Genomic DNA, 16298 nt, shown 5'->3' on the forward strand with positions numbered 1-16298 from the left:
CCAGATATCATGAGAGAAAAAAATAAACAGGTCCCTAAACCAGAAACGCCACGCCAAACATGCCAGCTTTTGTGTCTTCTCCCCCCGTCGTCAAATGCGCCCGCCCGCCTCACAAACTGGTCACGCCAGGCGTCCACGCCTCGCCAATCCTCCTCATATCGCTGTCGAACCTCCTGCTCACGATCCTCTTGCCGCCGGAACCCCCCAACGGCGCATGCTCGTCCGGCTCGTAAAAGGGGTTCTGCAGCAGCCGCACGTAGGCGCTTTGCATGGCGCGAAACACGGGCTTCAGCTCCGTCTCACGCAGGCCCGCGGCGCCCTGCCTCCCGCCCGCGGCGTCTATCCTCCTGCCGCGCATGTCCACGACGCACACCATCCGCACGCCGGTGTTGGTCTCGTACCCGTACGCGGCGAGCCGGTCGTCGATGGCGTGGAGCAGGCCGACGTCGCCGGAGAGCCCGACCCCCGACGCGGCGTTTGCCTTGGCGCGGAGCTCGAAGACGTCGATTGTCGAGGAGAGGAGGAGCGAGAACTGGAGCGGGCTGCGGATCGGCGTGAACGTATTGGTTGCGGCATCGTGCGAGGGGAAGATGGAGATGTGCAGCGGGTTGTTCTGTTGCGCGAGTTTAAGCATACTGGAAGGGGGCGAAGGGAGGAGGGGGACGCACGTTGCGGCCAATGACGCCCAGGCAGGCGATTGAGGGGATTGCGGTCGTCATGATTGTCAGTTTGCAAGTTGAGGTTGGGTGACGGGATGGCTTCGAGGTCCTAGGTTATGGGGCGGTGGCGTGTGGGGATCGGAGAAACGACATGCGCCAGCGAGCTCAAAGTCCAACACGGCGTATCTCATACTTGAGTAGCTTGAGCTGTACATACCTAGGTATGCAATACATTAGACACTCAAAAGTGTGTTTCATTGTGCAGGATATCAAGGAAGCCCATTTCCAAATCGTCGAATAACCCACCCCCACTAGTGCTATTACTACCAGGAGCACGTCTACACACCCCACACAGCTTGCCAGCTTGCCAGCTTATACACCAGTTGACACATGGCTACTCTCTTACCTGCCGCCTACTCATCAGCAACACCAGCCGTCTCCTCCAACCCCCTCAACACCTCCTCGATCTCACTTGGATCCGTAATGGCCCAGACTCCTCCCCCCTTGACCGAGTCCTTCCCCCTCATGCCGACCTCCTTCCCCACCAGATTCCGGCCAACCTTGCCGGGCCCTATCCCAACCCACCGACGGACCTTCTCCTGCTGGTCCAAATACCGGATACTGTCCCACCAGCGAACCGTCTCCAGGCACCCCCTCGCCAGCAGCTCCTTCAGCTGCTCTTTGCTCCGAAACGGCCTCGCCGTGACGTTACTTATGCACGGTATGTCGCCCGGAAACGTGATGATGTCCTCCCCCTCCCGTCCCGGAACGCGACTCTTATGCCCCAGCAGCGACTGCATCACGGCGACGGCCGGCTTCATAATGGGGCTGTGAAACGGGCTGTCGCTGTGCAGGCGCACCGCCCGCGGGTCGTGGCCGAGAAACTGCCGCACGTGAGCCATGAGCGTCGTGATGCGCTCAATGTTGCCGCTCAGCACGATCTGGTTCCTGCTGTTGATGTTGGCGATGAGCACCTGCTCAATGGGGGGTACGTGCTCGCTGCTCTCGCCCTTGCTCCCCGCGCTCGAGTGGCCCACGAAGTCGTGGATGGCGGCAATCAGGCCCCGCAGGTACTCGGGCTCCGTGATGATGGCCACCATGCCGTACTCCCCGCCGTACTCCTGTATGGCCTTCTTGGTCGCGTCCGACATGGCCGCCGCGCGCCGCTTGACGAGGTACAGGCTGTCCTGGAAGGTGATGTATCCGCCGGCGACGAGGGCGGCAAACTCGCCGAGGGAGTGGCCGAGGGTGATGTCGAAGTTGTCGGCGACCTTGAAGCTGAACTCGCGCTCGAGGATCTTGAGGATGACAATGGATGTGGCCATGATGGCGGGCTGGGCGTTGGTGGTCTGCGTGAGCACCTTGGACGGCCCGTTTTGGATGACGTCGGAGAGCTTGAAGCCGGCGTAATGGTCGACTTCTTGGATGAGTTCGCGTGCCGTCGATGGGAAGGCCTCGAGCCACGGGGTTAGCATGCCGACCTTTTGGGTTCCTTGGCCTGTGATGCCCTCGGTTAGCCCTTGCCTCGTGTGAGCCCCCTTCTCCATGTAGAGTCGGATAAGTCGTTGGGGCAGTTGTTTGAATAAAGGTAGTTTCGTACCCGGAAAGAAGATGGCCGTCCGCGGCCTCCTGGGCCTCCTGGAGCCCATAGACATCCATCGTCTCTCGTGCCAAGATGCGTCATCTTCTCCCATGAGAGTCGCGTTGACCCGCGGAGACGGACGCTCACCTTGCGTCTTGATTGTTGCACGCCGCCATCGGGGGCGGAATGCGCTACTACTAAGGCGCTGCATGGCCGTGCCAAACGGCTCAAGTGTGAGGAAGCGGGATTCACAGCAATGCATTCATTCTGGCAATGGGACGAAAAAACAAGCAGGATCCAACACCCTTGGCGATGCTAATGTTGTAATTGTCGCTCGGCCCAGCACGTGGGGTAGATGTGTTGCAGCAGAGCCCCCGGATGCCCGGACATCAAATGGGGGACCAGATGACCTTTGGCAGCGCCTCTGGGGCGATGGTAGCCGCCATAACGGAGCCGGCAGGGGACTGTCAATGGCGGCCAGCACGTTAATTGTGCTAAACTTGGCAGCCTTCCCCCACTCTCCCTCCCCCAGCCCCCCAGGTGCCGCAATTCCTTCTGGCCCGAGTTGCCGGGGATATGGAGCCAGTTCCAGGGTTCCAGGGCCGAGCTCCAAGATCTCGACTTTTGTGAGCTCCTGGCATGTGCAGTTCTGCTCTCGCCCCAAGTAGAACTAGAGTTATACTTGACCAGCATATATGGCTTCATTATCCCTCCTTCTACTCTTGTGCCATGTGAATCCAACTGGATAACCTCTTGTCTGCAATATTAATTCATTCAATTCATTCCTCATAACATAATATCTAACACCGAATCTCTACACCCCCCTTGCTAACGGTCAAATACTTGACCCCTTTGTACGGCTTCACGCCTTCAGCCATCCCCCTACTTTTCCTCGTATTCAGCATAATACTATCCACCTTCAATCCGCTCGCGAGCCACCCCTTCACCGTAAAGCTCACCGACGCCGAGCTCGGCATCAGAATCTTGTTTTGCGCCACCTTCTTCGCGTCCTGCTCGTGGCTGTTACCCGTCTTGCCTTCCGCCTTGGCCGGCGCGCTTTGATATGGCTCATTGTAGGAGTAGTCATGGTTGAATGCAAACCCGCTGGGGTCAAAGTCCTCTACTTCGTCGTCTATTGGCCCAACCACTGTGCAGCGGAGTGCAAGCGGTGAAGTTGATCCAGACAGCTCCTTGGTGGGGACCTGCCACTCAAGAACTCTCTCTCCGGGGTTGAAGCTGGCGTCTCCCCTGCTCGGTCGAATATCAGATAGGTTTCTCACGTCTTCGGGCAGCGGGATCGTGATGCTGAGTCCTTCTAGCAGCGGCGCGCCGGGTGACCCCGCATGAGGCGGTCCAACTCGTCCTGATCCGATTCCTCGTCCAAATTGGCCGGAACCAGAGGTGGACTGGTTGCCGAGAATCTTGTTCACTTGAAGTCTGACTTCGAACTCTAACCCCGCCGGGCCCAGTCCCGTCTTCATCTCCAAATTGACAGGCAGCTTGAGATTATTCGCGCTTAAACTTCCACTCTTGCCGCTGGTAAACGGCAGCAAATCAACCTCGTATCCCGCCAAGATAAACCGGCCATCAGGTGGTATGAAGCTCAGTTCCCCCGGTCTCTCCTTCCATGTATTCAGACGAACGCAAGGGTGAAAAACGGGCAGCTCCATGACGCTGCCAACATTATGCTTCCCCGACGGACTGCTCAGGTTCACAGTAATGTCCGGTACGCCGGAAACCTTTGCCGTAAACACAATGGAGCCATTCGCGAATGCTGCCAGCGGCCGCCCCGACGGCGCAAGAGTCACAGAAAGAGTCTCAATGACATCGGCGTACATCTCATTCGAAGTGTGTCGTACGTTCGCGCTTCGCCACGGCAAGGCGGGAGTATTCGATAAATTCAAGCTCATGGGTGTTTTGCTGCTGCCCACAGTTGATCAGTTCTTGGAGCTCCAAACCCTCGTCCGGGACAAACGCAACAAAATTACCTGGGCAGGTTAAAGCCACCGAAAATCTTGTCAAACAAGCCCTCCATTTCGACGTTTTCCTTCAGAGCATTGGGCTCAGTAGTGTTTATCGTCCCCCCATCACACATTTCCGTGAGAATCTGTGCCCCTACATGGTAGTTCCTCTCAATCTCGGACGCGAGAAGCGGGGCGGCAATGATGTCTTCGAAGGCGTCGATTACGCGGTGGAGAAACTCGATAACAAGAAGCGGTTCTATTTCGGTAGAAGAGGTCGCTAGGAATAAGAGATTGGCATGGGTTAGGCTGAAGATGAGCGTGGCTGGACTGGCATTGGGAAGATAGATCAAGTTCGGTCTGGGAACTGGATGCTCGAGATAGAGGGGCAGTAGATGCTTGGCGGAGAGAGGTCGGCCGGTGTAGATATGCGACAAGATGGGCTTCCTAGGTCTCTTAGCAATTGCAGAAGGCGCCAATGGGTGATGGTATTCGAACCTATTATCGTCGTATATGTACAGCGCCTCGATAAGGCCGTTCATTCTGGCGATTGCCGTTGCTGGTGGCACGATGTCGAGCTTGTCAGATGCTTCGAGAAAAGGCGTCGGGTTCAATGTTGCGTCGCACACGCGACCAGCATGAGGAAACCTGTCTGTAGTGCTGACTAACAGGACAGGGTACTGCTGCTGCAATACCACCAGAACGAGACCGCCAGCCAATAGCGCAATCGCTGTGGCTTCGCTAAGCTACCACCCCGGTACGTTACCGGCACCCCTGTACCTCTACTCAGCTGTGGCTCATGCAACCAAGCTTCAAATGTTCCAAGAGTCTGGTTCCAGATCGTAGCTTCAAAGCTCCCTATATAGCTATTGCTTCAACACAGTTCCGCCAACACTCGCAGCCATGGCTGGCGAAAAGCTCCCTACCATCCAATCCCTCGACAAACCAGAAGATCTCAAAGGTCTCCTCCGCCAAGACCGTGGCGATGACTGCCTAGGCTGCAAAATCGTCGGTAAGATGCCACACCCTTCCCCCAACCAGGAGATGTCTGTCTGCCACGGAATTTTAACAAGAACAACCCATTAGGAAGCGGCGCTTTTTTCGGACTAGGAGCATACAGCTACTTCTCCGGAATGTCGCAGCTAGAAAAGCAGCGCCAGGCCATCCTGCAGAGCAAGTCCATATTCGGCATGAGGAGTCGCAAGTTTGGCATCGTCGGTATTTCGCTGGGCCTGGTGTGGATGGGCCTCTGGAGAGCGTTCCGGTGATGTGTATATATTAGAGAAACGGTTCTGTACGATATTGTAGCATAGTATAACATAATGTCGCGATTCCGCATGAATGCATTGTTTTTTCTGCGCCATCCATGTACCCCCTGGTGGTGTCTGATATTGGAGAAGATTGTACTAGGTACGAGCAATCTTGACTTGGGCCCGATTTCTCACCAAATACATCTGAATATACACCGTCTTCAAACTACTACAGTTCGAAATCTATCACCAACTTGTAAAAAGTAAAAGTATACAGCAGCTGCCTTCTCCATTCCCTGGCGCAGTGTCAGTCGCAACAACCCACCAGGCTGCACCAACGAAAATCTTCACTTTATCAACGACCCACTTCAGTCTTCACCTCACCTCACCATCAAACTCATAAACCTCACGCCCAACTCAACATTGACCATATACAACCCCAAACAAAAGGCCACACACAACAGTTTACACACGCAAAAAAACGACCAGTCAAGGAAAATAGAAATCCAACACCAAGTCACGCCCACAGCGGCGCACACCTCACCCACACTCATCGCCGTCCACGCCTCGTCTTCACAATGCCCATCACCATCCTCAAACCACAAGCCGCCTCCCACCGCCCACTCTCATCCCTCGTCACAGACTCCGACTCCGACTCCGACCCCGAGTCCCCCGGCGGCGTCGACATCGAAGGCGACGTCTCCATGAGCGGGACCAAGCGAAGGCACAGCATAGACGCAGACGAGATCCTCACCCCCGGCACCATCATCACATCCAACCCCCAGTGGATGCGGTAAGACTTTTTTTTTTCTTCCCTAAAACCCCCCTCACCCAACCTCCATCTTCCCCCCGAAAAAACGCACCAGTGCTCACAAGTGCCAGCGGCCACGGGACATACCTGCCCGCCTCGACGCAGTCCATAACATCCTCCCTAGCCGGCACGCTCACCAAGACCAACAAGCTCCTCTCGGTGCGGCCCCTGCGCGCGCGCTACACCCCCGAGATAGGCGACCTTGTCGTCGGACGCATCACAGAGGTACAAGCCAAGCGGTGGCGCGTCGACGTGGCCGCGAGCCAGCTCGCCATCCTGCAGATCAGCGCCATCAACCTCCCCGGCGGCATCCTCCGCAAGCGCACCGAGACAGACGAGCTCCAGATCCGCTCCTTCTTCTCCGAGGGCGACCTCGTCGTCGCCGAGGTCCAGCAGCTGCACCAGGACGGCGCCGCGTCGCTGCACACCCGCTCCCTCAAGTACGGCAAGCTGCGCAACGGCGTCTTTGTGAGCGTCTCGGGCACCGGCGGCGGCGGCGGCGTCGTCAGGTCGAAGCGCCAGGTGTGGACCATGGAGGGCGCCAATGCCGCAGGCAAGATTGACGTGCTGCTTGGCGTGAACGGGTATATCTGGATCAGCAAGCACGTTGACAGCGAGGTTGCCGCCGAGGCAGCGGGGATTAATCGCATGGAGGAGAGCGTGAGCAGCAGGGTGTACTCCAGTCAGAATGATGACATAGACGTGGCCACCATGAGGGAGATTGCGAGGGTGAGGAGTGTGATTCTGGCGCTGGTTGAGAATGGCGTGCGAGTGGATGAGGATATGGTTGGGAGGGGGTATATGGAGGCTGTAGAGATGGCGAGGGAGGATGAAAGTGATGATTTATATCTGGGAGGCGACAAGGGGGCTCGGCTGGCTGCCATTTTGGCCGGTCGTTGATAGGACTGCATCGATTGTCACAAGTCACTGCTATATTCTCATCGTTATGGTTGACAAGTGCAGAAGCCGCCGCTGGCTTGCAAGTCTTGTGTTTCCCTCCTTCCATGACGATGTGGACGACTCATAGACTGCAGTTTTTAGATGGGCAGGAGAAAGCTAATGAAAGGGTTCGGCTTCACGGCCATGCGGGAAAAAAAAAAGTAGTTATTTGGGTCTTTTCAAACCAGGTGGTGATCCTACATAACGTACAAATTCTGCAGATGTTGGGTACAAAAAGAAAACAGACTTGGACTGTGAAGCTGTCATATGTGTCACAAAGATATATATGCCTCCCTATCGCTCATAAATCACATCAGCCTGCCGAGTTTCCCCCTCTTCGAATTACATCTCGACACATATCCCTCTTTCATTTAATGTCACAAAAATGGGTATCGGTACAGCACGTATTGTTCGTAGAATGACATTGCTTTACAATTCTCAGTCGTCTTGCTCGGGCGATGGTTTTGCGCCATTTACAGGCCTAGCGAATTTCTCTTCAGCCGAAGGAACATGGCAATCAGGGCAAGGATAATCCCCCACCTTACTGCTGCACCGGACGTGCTCTTCCCGCCGAGGCCGAACACGAAACTGAGCCAGTACTTGAGGCCCTGGTTGACGTTGCCGTCACGGTCGAAATTGGGCTTTTGTCCATTCATCATGCGGTAACGGCTTAATTCGTCCCATGAGTACGGCATATAGCGTACGCGGAGGAGCTTCTCTGCCCATTTGGGGACTTGGGTGATGATGCGCTGGTGGCTGAAGGCTTTGAAGGAGTAATAACCGTGGTAACTACCTTGGCCGGAGGAGCCAATGCCGCCGAGGGGGGTGGCGTTGATCATGGCGTGGAAAAAGGCATCGTTGACGGTGGCACCTCCTGACGTGACGTTGTTCAGGACTGTAACCGTGCATTAGTTTGCTTAATTTTGACAAAATTCTTTTTTTTTTTTTCTTGGGAAGAGTGCGTTTTCTGTCATGATAAGTGTGCGCAAAGTTGAGCCCTTAACATACCTTTGTTATTTTCCTCATCGGAACCAAATGTGAAAAGGGCCAACGGCGTGGGGTCAACCTTGTTGGCAATGTCAATGGCCTCGTCGAGATTATCAAAGGGCATGATGGACCAAATGGGACCAAAACTCTCCTCAGCCATCATGGTGTCCTCAACGTCGTTGACGAGGACGGCCGTCGGCTCAATCCACAGCTTCTCTTCGTCAGACCCCCCTCCCATTACAATCTTGCCCTTGGAGTTGTTCAGCATCCTCATCAGACGATCGAAATGGCCCTTGTTGACAATTCGCGACAAGTCACTGTCTTTGGCGCCCTTGGGCATGAATATACGGTACTGCTTGTTTACTTCGGCGATGAACTCATTCAAGACGGGACGCTCAATGAGAACATAGTTGTGCGACAGGCACACCTGGCCAGCGTTGAGGCACTTTTGCCAGAGAAGGCGCCTGGCGGCGAGCTTGACATCGCCGTTCTTGGTAATGAAGGCTGGGTTTTGGCCACCAAGTTCGAGAAGAACGGGCGTGAGAGACTGGGCAGCCTTGGTTGCGATGATGGCCCCAGTCTTCTTGCCACCGGTAAAGACAATCTTGTCAAACTTATGCTCCATAACATGCTTAGTCTCCTCCAAGGCACCGTTGACACATACATAGCAATCTGGGTCGAGGTACTCGTCAAAGATCTTCTTGAGAATCATGGCAGAGTGAGGCGACAGCTCAGAGGGCTTGAGTATGACACAGTTGCCAGCGGCAATGGCGCCAATGACGGGAGTGAGATTCAGCTGAAAGGGGAAGTTGTAAGCACCAATGATGAGCACCTGGCCCAATGGCTCGTTTCTTATGCGCGGGCGCATTGGCCAGTATGTCATGGGCAGGTCGACAACGTATTCGTCCTTGGCCCAGGTCTCGAGCTTGTTGGCGACATTGATGGCCTCGTTCTTGACCCAGTCAATCTCGGTGACGTGAGCCTCAAACTTGCATTTTCCCATGTCCTTCATGACAGCCTCCTCGATGAGTTGCTCATAGTCAGAGACAGCCCAATAGAGCTTGCGGATCTGCTGCAAACGAAAGTTCATGTCCTTGGTCTTGTTGGTGCGAAAGGTCTTGCGCAGACGCTCGACGTGGGCAGTGATGTCGTCAAGGGCCGCGGGCTCAAAGGCCGGGATGGGGCCAGCCTTGACGTGAGCCATGATGAAGGATGCCCGACCAACTGTCTTTGGCGACGACGGTGCAAAACGGCGAAATGGCAAAAAGACGGTCGGAGCTTGTACAAGCTCTTGGTCAAAGGGAGCTAGCTATAGGAAGCTACCTAGGTACCTAAGGTGCTTGGTTCTCCGTACTCGTAGGCTAGGAGCTCGGTTCCGGTAGGAACACTTAGACCTTGGCGGGCGGAAGAAACTGCCCAATGCGTACTAAGGGACGGAGTGCTCGGGAATAGTCGACCAAGTCGGACAGACAGGGATGGGGACCGATGAAGTGCAGAGGTGGATGCGGAATGGAAGAAGGGGAGCGGGAGATCGGAACTGGGAAACGGGAGGTTTAAAAGGGTCTGGTTTAAAACCAGGTCAAGCAGGAGCAGCAGATAGAGATGCGGGTTGCTAATTTGCAGGGACCTCCAGGGCTATTGGGACGAGACATGGACCAGACGAAGTACCAGCCTCAGTGCTTTGATCAGTGAGCAACGCCAAGTACCCTTGGTTAAGGGTTGACCGGAACGTGCAACCTGGCGGGAAGTCGCACGAGCACCAGGATGCCTTAATAGTTAGTTGTGCATCCCCGACAAGTGGCTGGGATCGACATCAACCACCATCGGGTCTTAAACGCCTCGACGTGCCGCCGACAAACACTAGTAGGAGTGAATGGTTGCCAGCCATGCCTCCTCGGCAGACCCCGAATGCTCCTTGCCTTCTCACTCTTCCGTCCAAGAGTACATACTCTGCTCTCATGGCTTGCAGATCCGTCATCAATCAAGGGCTCGGTACTCCGTACGGAGTAGGTTAGTAGGCCGACACACGGAGCCACGGCCCTAATTTCCACTACGTACCGTCAGTGGCCTCCAAGCTCGCCACGCGACCTCGACAAGCTTAAGCTGTGCGGTCTGTGTCGCCCCACGTTTCGCTAACGCTGAATCCAGGACTGCCCGCAACGTAAAAAGGGGGGGGAAGAAGAAAAAAAATCAAGACACAGACACCAATGAGAGGCACAGCTTCCTCTACCACATGCTTCTCGCGTGGTACTCCGTACAGTCCAGACTCAAACGTACATTTGCCGAGGCAGATGCACAATACTGGCGCCAAGTTCCCGCTTGATGTGACGACGGAGACATGTTGTGCATTCACCCGCTTCTCAGCCCAATACAAGCCCCCCCCACCCCCGGTCTCCGCAAATTAGCTTTGCAAAAGTCATCCAACTACGGAGTACGGAGTGGTTGTTTTGATGTAATATCCCTTACCTGGCGAATGGAACGGGGCGGGCCAATGGCAGGGCGGATGGCTGGAAACAAGTTCAGTCAGGGCGGAAGACAACTTGGAAATGAAAAATGGGATCGAGTCCACGTCCATCATTCTCATTCAAAGCATTTAGGATGTTCTACATGTATTTCATGTCTGTATAGGCCAAGTCCCAGTCACACACCATTGATTGGAGTCCTCGACGCTCCTGTCGCAGTGACTACCGCCTTACTAATGACATTGCCCACCACCGATATCCAAAAATAGGACATGAATTTCTACATCTACTGTACATCCAGGGCACACGCGCCCAGGCTATCCGCATGCTCAATTATACAGATCCGGCCATGCCAGAAGCCACCCCTGACCGCTAAACAGCATGATATTTACAAACAAGTCTACCTCCTTGCTCTCGCCGGCGCAGCACCCTTTCCAGCCTTCGGCGCAGGCACCATTTCTGCAACCTTTTGCTTCTCCTGTTCCTCAATCAGCTTCTGCATCAGATAGCTGTCAATGGCCTGCTTGCCGTCCACCAGCAATCCACTTTCGGCCCGTTCCATGTCCGCAATCGCCGCTGCCTTTCGCTGCTCGTCCAGCTCCAGTCGTCGCTCCTTGGTCATTCTCCATTCCTTGGGGAATCTCGGCTTCTCCTTGATACGGTGATGCCTCAGGTCCAGGGGCACATCCTCGAAGGTATCCTTGGGGTCTTTGGCGGCCGCGATCAAATCATCCACCAGACCTGTTAGATAGCGCTTGTTCTGGGCCTGGTGCTCGTAGCTTTCACAGCTAATCTTGACGAGCTCCGTCTCGGGGTTGTATCGGGGACCGACGAGCTTCTTCAGCTTGGCCGTCTGGACAGGCGTGAGCTTCAGATCGTCGGGGGCGAACTGAACGACAACTTTTCGTTCGGCGGGGTGTGATTCACCCATGTAGGTTGTGTATCGCCAGCGGAGGACTTCATTCTCCTTAGGGGGCACGAAGGGCTTGGCGAATTCTGTCATGGTCATTGTAATTAGTTTCGGAGGCCAATCCTCGGTGTTCTCCGCAGGGGATACAACTTACTTGAGAGAAGAGGCATCTCCCAAGCTGCCAGTCGGGCGTAGTGTCTCATCTCTCGAACTTCCTCCAGCTTGCCATGCGCCATAGAAGTAATGTCATCCTCGTCAAACTCATCATGCTCCTCGGTGTTGGTTTCGGGATCTTCCTCGTCGAACCAGAACGATGACTTATTGGGCTTCTCGCCAATGTCATCCTTGAGTAGTTCCTCCTCCAATGCTCTGTCCTCGGATGCCCAGCCAGGCGTCTGTCTCAGTTTTGCTGTTAAGAACTCGTCAATCGTGTTGTAGCCGTTCGTCTTGGCCAGCTCGTCGAGCTGTCGCAATCCCTCAGGGGTGGCCGTCTCGGCGAAAGCCTTGTTCATGGTCTTCAACTCCAACTGCTGCGGTAGCTCTCCCTCGCTCTCTTCGGCCCCCTCCTTTTTCGTTTTCTCGTCGGTCCATCGTGCTGATGACGTGCTGAATGCTCGCTGTGCAGCGAGGCTTTGCCGAGAAATTTGCTGTACTGGAGGCAGCGGATGGACTCGAGGGGCCCTACGGCATGCCAGCGCAAATATCCTCGCGGCATTTGAAGCCGACGCCATGTCGAATTGATGAGGTTGTACCAGCTTCGACTTGGATGTGTAGCTATCAAAAATTTGGCAGAGGTCAATGGAGTGGCAGTCAAGGAACACAGCTTTGCCGATGTTTTGCCATACTTGGCGCCCCAACCCCATGCTGCATGCTGTGGCGCGCAGCTCCACTTGGTGACCTACCTCCAACATTGAATGATAACCAAGAGATGCCAGCTTTCCGCATGGTGTACTCCGTACAACCTCACGTATATCATCTGCCTTCTCAACAGCAATGAGGTAGAAATGTCAAATTGAAGATGGCTTCAAGCTCAAGTGCCATTGAAAGGTACTGCCTAGTCACAGTCGGCGCAACTGTTGGGTTTGAGGAATTAACAAAAGAAGTTCTCCAATCTGCCTTTTGGCAGTTTCTCAGAGAACAAGGCTTCACAGCCCTGCATGTCCAGTGTGGACCTGACATTCCCTGGGCCAGTGCCCGATCCTCAGACCAGAAGGAGGAACTCCCCAGGGGTTTCGAGGTTGACGTGTTTGACGTCAGAAACAACTTGATGAAGGAAGAAATGGTCCTCTGCCAAGCTCTCCCTGGACAGCGAGCCCAAGGCTTGGTTATCTCACACGCAGGTCAGTGCTTGCAACCCGTACATATGCCGCAGTATTGCGTCCTGATATGATTATCTAGGGACTGGAACTATTCTGGATGCGTGGAAAATGGGACTTCCTCTCATCGTGGTTCCCAATACCCGATTGCTCAATGATCACCAAACCGAAATGGCCAAACATCTTGCGAGGCAAGGTTACGCAACCATGAGTTCCGCAGAGTCAGTATAAATCACTGTGCCATATGTAGTAAGATACGTGAGACTGACGTGTATCCAGCCGTCTTGATCTTCAGGAAGCGATTCACAAGGCGTTCCTTCTTTGGGAAGAGAATAAGACAACACGATGGCCGGCCCACGATGTCAGGGGTAAGCAGGAGGAGGCTCTGAGGCTCTGGGACATCAGGCCCGGGGAAGTAAAGAAAGAAGAAATATCGCAGATGTCTCATGACTAGGCGCATAGGCTCTATGGATACATCTTTCTTCGCGCCAATTCTCAGTCTAGGAAGGCCTAGTCGTGAGCCACAACACTTACAGATGCGCCATGATTCCGCAAAACCATGCTTCAACTTCATATTGCCTTGGGGAGTTTTGGGGGTTGGGGTTTACAACTTGATCTCATTCGTATTTGGCTCAGTCCTCGATACTGTCACAATTGTACTCAGTGACAGCTGATAATAATAAAGGAGTGATACGAGGCTCCTACGCAACTCTTATTTATATTCAAGGCAAGCTCTTAACATCCCAAATCTTGACGTTTGCATCCCCTCCTACGCTGGCAATTTGTCCACCTTCTATCCATGAGATACCATTAACTCCGTCCTTGTGTGCGTTGGCAGCCTTGATTCGCTTTCCTTGACTGCTCTTTTCCAAACACCATACAAAGACGTTGGTGTCTAAACTTCCGCTAGCTGCGTATGCGCCAGTATCATCCCAGGCAATGCAAGTCACGCGCGCCGTGTGGGCAGACCAACGGTCTGAAGCCACCTCCCATGTTGCGGTATTATATGCGTAAATCTTGCCAACGCTATTTCCAGCAGCCAAGTGAGAGCCATCCTTCGAAAAAGCCAAAGCGGATATTGTTCCAGTAGGGTTGGTCAATGTTTGTAGTTCTTCCAAGGAGCCCCCGGAACTGGCCTTGTATAACTTGACAGAGTTTTTGTCCGCCCCAACGGCGACCAAGCCTCCGCAGGCGGCGATGGATGTCGGAGTATAGCTGACTGCTGTCTCTTTCAGAAGCTTCCCGTCAGAGTACGCCGCAATCGACGAAACCGTGGCGACATAAAGGACACCGTCGGATGCACTAGCGCCCTTTGGTTGTGCCGCAAGACTGATGGACTCGCCCACGAAGGTGCCGGCTGATTCATCCGCAATCTTCACCGTGTCATCCCAGCCAGCGGTATAGATTTTTCCCGCAAGCCCTGTTATCTGCACAACCTGGTTAGTATGAGACCCTCCATCTACCACACTAGCCGTGCCTGTTGCGACGTTCCAGTGGCAAACCCGGCCATCAAAGCTTCCTGTCCATAGCGCAGAGCCTTTGCCGTCAGAGGAGCCAGTGAGAGCGGTGATGCTCTTTTGGTGTCCCTGGAGGATCTTGACGGGTTCCTTCTTGCCCTCATTGAGGTAAATAAGCTCTCCTTCCAAGTTTACGCTAATAATCAAACCATCGGTTCGGCCATGAGGAATGACGACACCCATCTGCTGATCTCGAATGCTGACTCCGTCTCCAAACTTCCAGGTCTGAATGACGCTGCCTGAATCAACCTCCCAAAGTTTTATCGTCTGGTCAGCGCTTGCCGTGGCAAACTTTCTGCCATCCTCAGACCAGGAGAGAGCAAATATGCTCCCAGTGTGTTCCCCTTGGCCAATCTGCTTGATAGGCTCCCCAGTCTTTCCGTCGTACAGCTGTATTCGCTTATCGGCGCCTACAGTCGCAAGAGTAGCTCCATCGGGAGAGTATGAGGCTCCAAGAACAAACCCCTTGTGTAAAGCACTCTTCTCGTTGAATTTGTAGGGAGCGCCGTGATAAAACACCATGTTGCCATCGTCACCAACAGTTGCAGCACGGAAAGGGCGCTGGGGCTTCATAGCTACTGCGTTGACTGTTTTTGAGTGGCCAATGATTTCCCCCACCGAGTTTCCGCTGTCTGCCGTGATGCAGCGGCCGAACTGCTCCTTGCCATCTCCGACAGCAATGACACGCTGCGACTCACCATCCCAGGCAACATCGTTCAGTCGGCCTGAGATGATGTGATATTCGCCAATCGTTTTATCCGTATTCTCAGGCTCCCACACCCGTAGTGTACCACTGGCATCACCACTGGCGACTTTGAATCCGCTAGGTGAAAAACGAGCAACAGTTGTAGCGGCGGTGTGGCCGGTGTACTCCTTGGATTCGGCGGGGTTGTCGATAGAGCGGACAAAGATTGATTTCCCTGACTGAAAGGTGCCGCATTAGCATCATGGGCGCTTTACACGCTGGTACGAGTCTCATGCTGAGCTACCGAAAGCCCGCATGGGAGTGGACAAGAGCTTACCGCGTAAGCTATTCGTTCGCCTTTCGAGTCGGTGGACAGTTGGGTTGGCTGTCCTCTGGTCGTAGACGGAGCCGCCGCAAGAATACGGTTCAAAGTAATAGAGGGAGTTGCCATGGTTTTGCCACAATTCTGATAGCTCACAAGACGGTGACGGTTCGAGATTGTGCCTGGTTGTGTGTCTTGATGAGCTGAGGTCTCAGGTGAGGTTTGGTGGGGGAGAATGTAACAGGAGGGGCCAGGCACCTGAGAAGGAAGCTTGTTCCTGGAGGGGCAGCCAATGACGTCGGCTTGAACGTACCAGGACGTCTAGTACGGAGTACATGTGTTCGAAGCATCTTCTCTCATTTATTTGAGCCTTTTACGGAGCAATGCTGCCCAGTTCGAATCCATCCAAAAGGCTTTTTGCCCACGGCATTGCGGGCATGCCTGCCTAGGTATCTACTTGTCTGATGCCCCAATCTCATCGCCATTCTTTCGTCATAGTTCCACCCGCAGCGCAATGATGCCTCGGAGGCAGCAGTCGTCCTGTTCTCGGCGCGTGGGCGAAGCTATCAGGCAGCCATGATACGCCAGCGGTCTGTTCCTAGGTTGCCACGCAACTTCCGACGGATACGGGAGCACTTTTGATGCGGAATGAAAGAAACCTGGATAGGTCAAATTACTCCTGCCGACGATGCGGCAATACGAAACCATCCAGGACCCCAAGGTAGCACTGCAGTAAGAGCCCCCAGCCAAACGCTCGAATGTCCTCGCTGGTCAAATATTGACCAGACAGACAGATCCTGGCCATGAGACTCGGTACTCCGCAGCGCCATGTGATAGGAATGCAACGGCACAGCGCCCGTCAACCACCCAACGTCAGGAGCAACCAAAAAGGACCAT

At 54.4% G+C, this 16298-nt stretch overlaps 9 protein-coding genes across 10 annotated transcripts; 3 read left to right on the forward strand and 6 right to left on the reverse strand.

Moving 5' to 3' along the window:
* Positions 1–109: 109 nt before the first annotated feature.
* Positions 110–719, reverse strand: J3458_005600 (uncharacterized protein; the record flags this gene model as incomplete). Its single annotated transcript, XM_007812018.2, has 2 exons — positions 110–613; positions 669–719. 2 exons carry the CDS (start codon positions 717–719, stop codon positions 110–112), a joined length of 555 nt encoding a protein of 184 aa, XP_007810209.1.
* A 201-nt stretch (positions 720–920) lies between these two features.
* On the reverse strand, positions 921–2532 carry MCT1_1 ([acyl-carrier-protein] S-malonyltransferase). Its single transcript, XM_066118893.1, has one exon. It carries the CDS (start codon positions 2501–2503, stop codon positions 1073–1075), a length of 1431 nt encoding a protein of 476 aa, XP_065976415.1. The 5' UTR covers positions 2504–2532; the 3' UTR covers positions 921–1072.
* Positions 2533–2993: 461 nt separating this feature from the next.
* On the reverse strand, positions 2994–4786 carry J3458_005602 (uncharacterized protein). Of its 2 annotated transcripts, none has more exons than XM_066118895.1 (3): positions 4701–4786; positions 4230–4645; positions 2994–4164 (listed from the first exon to the last, which is right to left on the reverse strand). In XM_066118895.1, exons 2-3 carry the CDS (start codon positions 4334–4336, stop codon positions 3042–3044), a joined length of 1230 nt encoding a protein of 409 aa, XP_065976417.1. In that variant the 5' UTR covers positions 4337–4645; positions 4701–4786; the 3' UTR covers positions 2994–3041. The 2 variants fall into 2 exon arrangements, with proteins under 2 accessions (XP_065976417.1, XP_065976416.1); XM_066118894.1 differs by having other exon boundaries at positions 4230–4649.
* Positions 4787–5029: 243 nt separating this feature from the next.
* On the forward strand, positions 5030–5710 carry J3458_005603 (uncharacterized protein). Its single transcript, XM_007812015.2, has 2 exons — positions 5030–5214; positions 5289–5710. Exons 1-2 carry the CDS (start codon positions 5106–5108, stop codon positions 5468–5470), a joined length of 291 nt encoding a protein of 96 aa, XP_007810206.1. The 5' UTR covers positions 5030–5105; the 3' UTR covers positions 5471–5710.
* Positions 5711–6030: 320 nt separating this feature from the next.
* On the forward strand, positions 6031–7163 carry rrp4_1 (Exosome complex component rrp4; the record flags this gene model as incomplete). Its single annotated transcript, XM_066118896.1, has 2 exons — positions 6031–6245; positions 6335–7163. 2 exons carry the CDS (start codon positions 6031–6033, stop codon positions 7161–7163), a joined length of 1044 nt encoding a protein of 347 aa, XP_065976418.1.
* Positions 7164–7640: 477 nt separating this feature from the next.
* Positions 7641–9393, reverse strand: HFD1_1 (Hexadecenal dehydrogenase; the record flags this gene model as incomplete). The annotated part of the gene is made up of 3 exons (XM_066118897.1): positions 7641–7683; positions 7743–8097; positions 8211–9393. 3 exons carry the CDS (start codon positions 9391–9393, stop codon positions 7641–7643), a joined length of 1581 nt encoding a protein of 526 aa, XP_065976419.1.
* Positions 9394–10848: 1455 nt separating this feature from the next.
* Positions 10849–12342, reverse strand: RSM24_1 (mitochondrial 37S ribosomal protein mS35). Its single transcript, XM_007812012.2, has 2 exons — positions 11716–12342; positions 10849–11647 (listed from the first exon to the last, which is right to left on the reverse strand). The coding sequence occupies exons 1-2, from the start codon at positions 12290–12292 to the stop codon at positions 11052–11054; spliced, it is 1173 nt and encodes a 390-aa protein (XP_007810203.2). The 5' UTR covers positions 12293–12342; the 3' UTR covers positions 10849–11051.
* Positions 12343–12579: 237 nt separating this feature from the next.
* Positions 12580–13331, forward strand: ALG13_1 (N-acetylglucosaminyldiphosphodolichol N-acetylglucosaminyltransferase catalytic subunit alg13; the record flags this gene model as incomplete). The annotated part of the gene is made up of 3 exons (XM_007812011.2): positions 12580–12901; positions 12960–13098; positions 13157–13331. 3 exons carry the CDS (start codon positions 12580–12582, stop codon positions 13329–13331), a joined length of 636 nt encoding a protein of 211 aa, XP_007810202.2.
* A 268-nt stretch (positions 13332–13599) lies between these two features.
* AIP1_1 (WD40 repeat-like protein) lies at positions 13600–15530 on the reverse strand (the record flags this gene model as incomplete). The annotated part of the gene is made up of 2 exons (XM_007812010.2): positions 13600–15318; positions 15417–15530. 2 exons carry the CDS (start codon positions 15528–15530, stop codon positions 13600–13602), a joined length of 1833 nt encoding a protein of 610 aa, XP_007810201.2.
* Between the last annotated feature and the right edge of the window lie 768 nt (positions 15531–16298).

Source organism: Metarhizium acridum (genome assembly GCF_019434415.1).
Source record: "Metarhizium acridum strain ARSEF 324 chromosome Unknown scaffold_31, whole genome shotgun sequence".
Classification (NCBI taxonomy): domain Eukaryota; kingdom Fungi; phylum Ascomycota; class Sordariomycetes; order Hypocreales; family Clavicipitaceae; genus Metarhizium; species Metarhizium acridum.

Excerpts from the sequence above, each read along its gene's own strand:
- MCT1_1 (XM_066118893.1), bottom strand. The coding sequence starts at position 2,503 with ATGCATTGCTGTGAATCCCGCTTCCTCACACTTGAGCCGTTTGGCACG.
- J3458_005602 (XM_066118894.1), bottom strand. The coding sequence starts at position 4,744 with ATGAACGGCCTTATCGAGGCGCTGTACATATACGACGATAATAG. Across the intron at positions 4,650-4,700 it reads TACATATACGACGATAATAG|GAAGCCCATCTTGTCGCATA; the intron begins GTTCGAATACCA and ends TAAGAGACCTAG. Across the intron at positions 4,165-4,229 it reads GGTGGCTTTAACCTGCCCAG|CAGCAAAACACCCATGAGCT; the intron begins GTAATTTTGTTG and ends AACTGTGGGCAG.
- J3458_005603 (XM_007812015.2), top strand. The coding sequence starts at position 5,106 with ATGGCTGGCGAAAAGCTCCCTACCATCCAATCCCTCGACAAACCAGAA. Across the intron at positions 5,215-5,288 it reads CCTAGGCTGCAAAATCGTCG|GAAGCGGCGCTTTTTTCGGA; the intron begins GTAAGATGCCAC and ends ACAACCCATTAG.
- RSM24_1 (XM_007812012.2), bottom strand. The coding sequence starts at position 12,292 with ATGGCGTCGGCTTCAAATGCCGCGAGGATATTTGCGCTGGCATGCCGT. Across the intron at positions 11,648-11,715 it reads GGAGATGCCTCTTCTCTCAA|AATTCGCCAAGCCCTTCGTG; the intron begins GTAAGTTGTATC and ends TGACCATGACAG.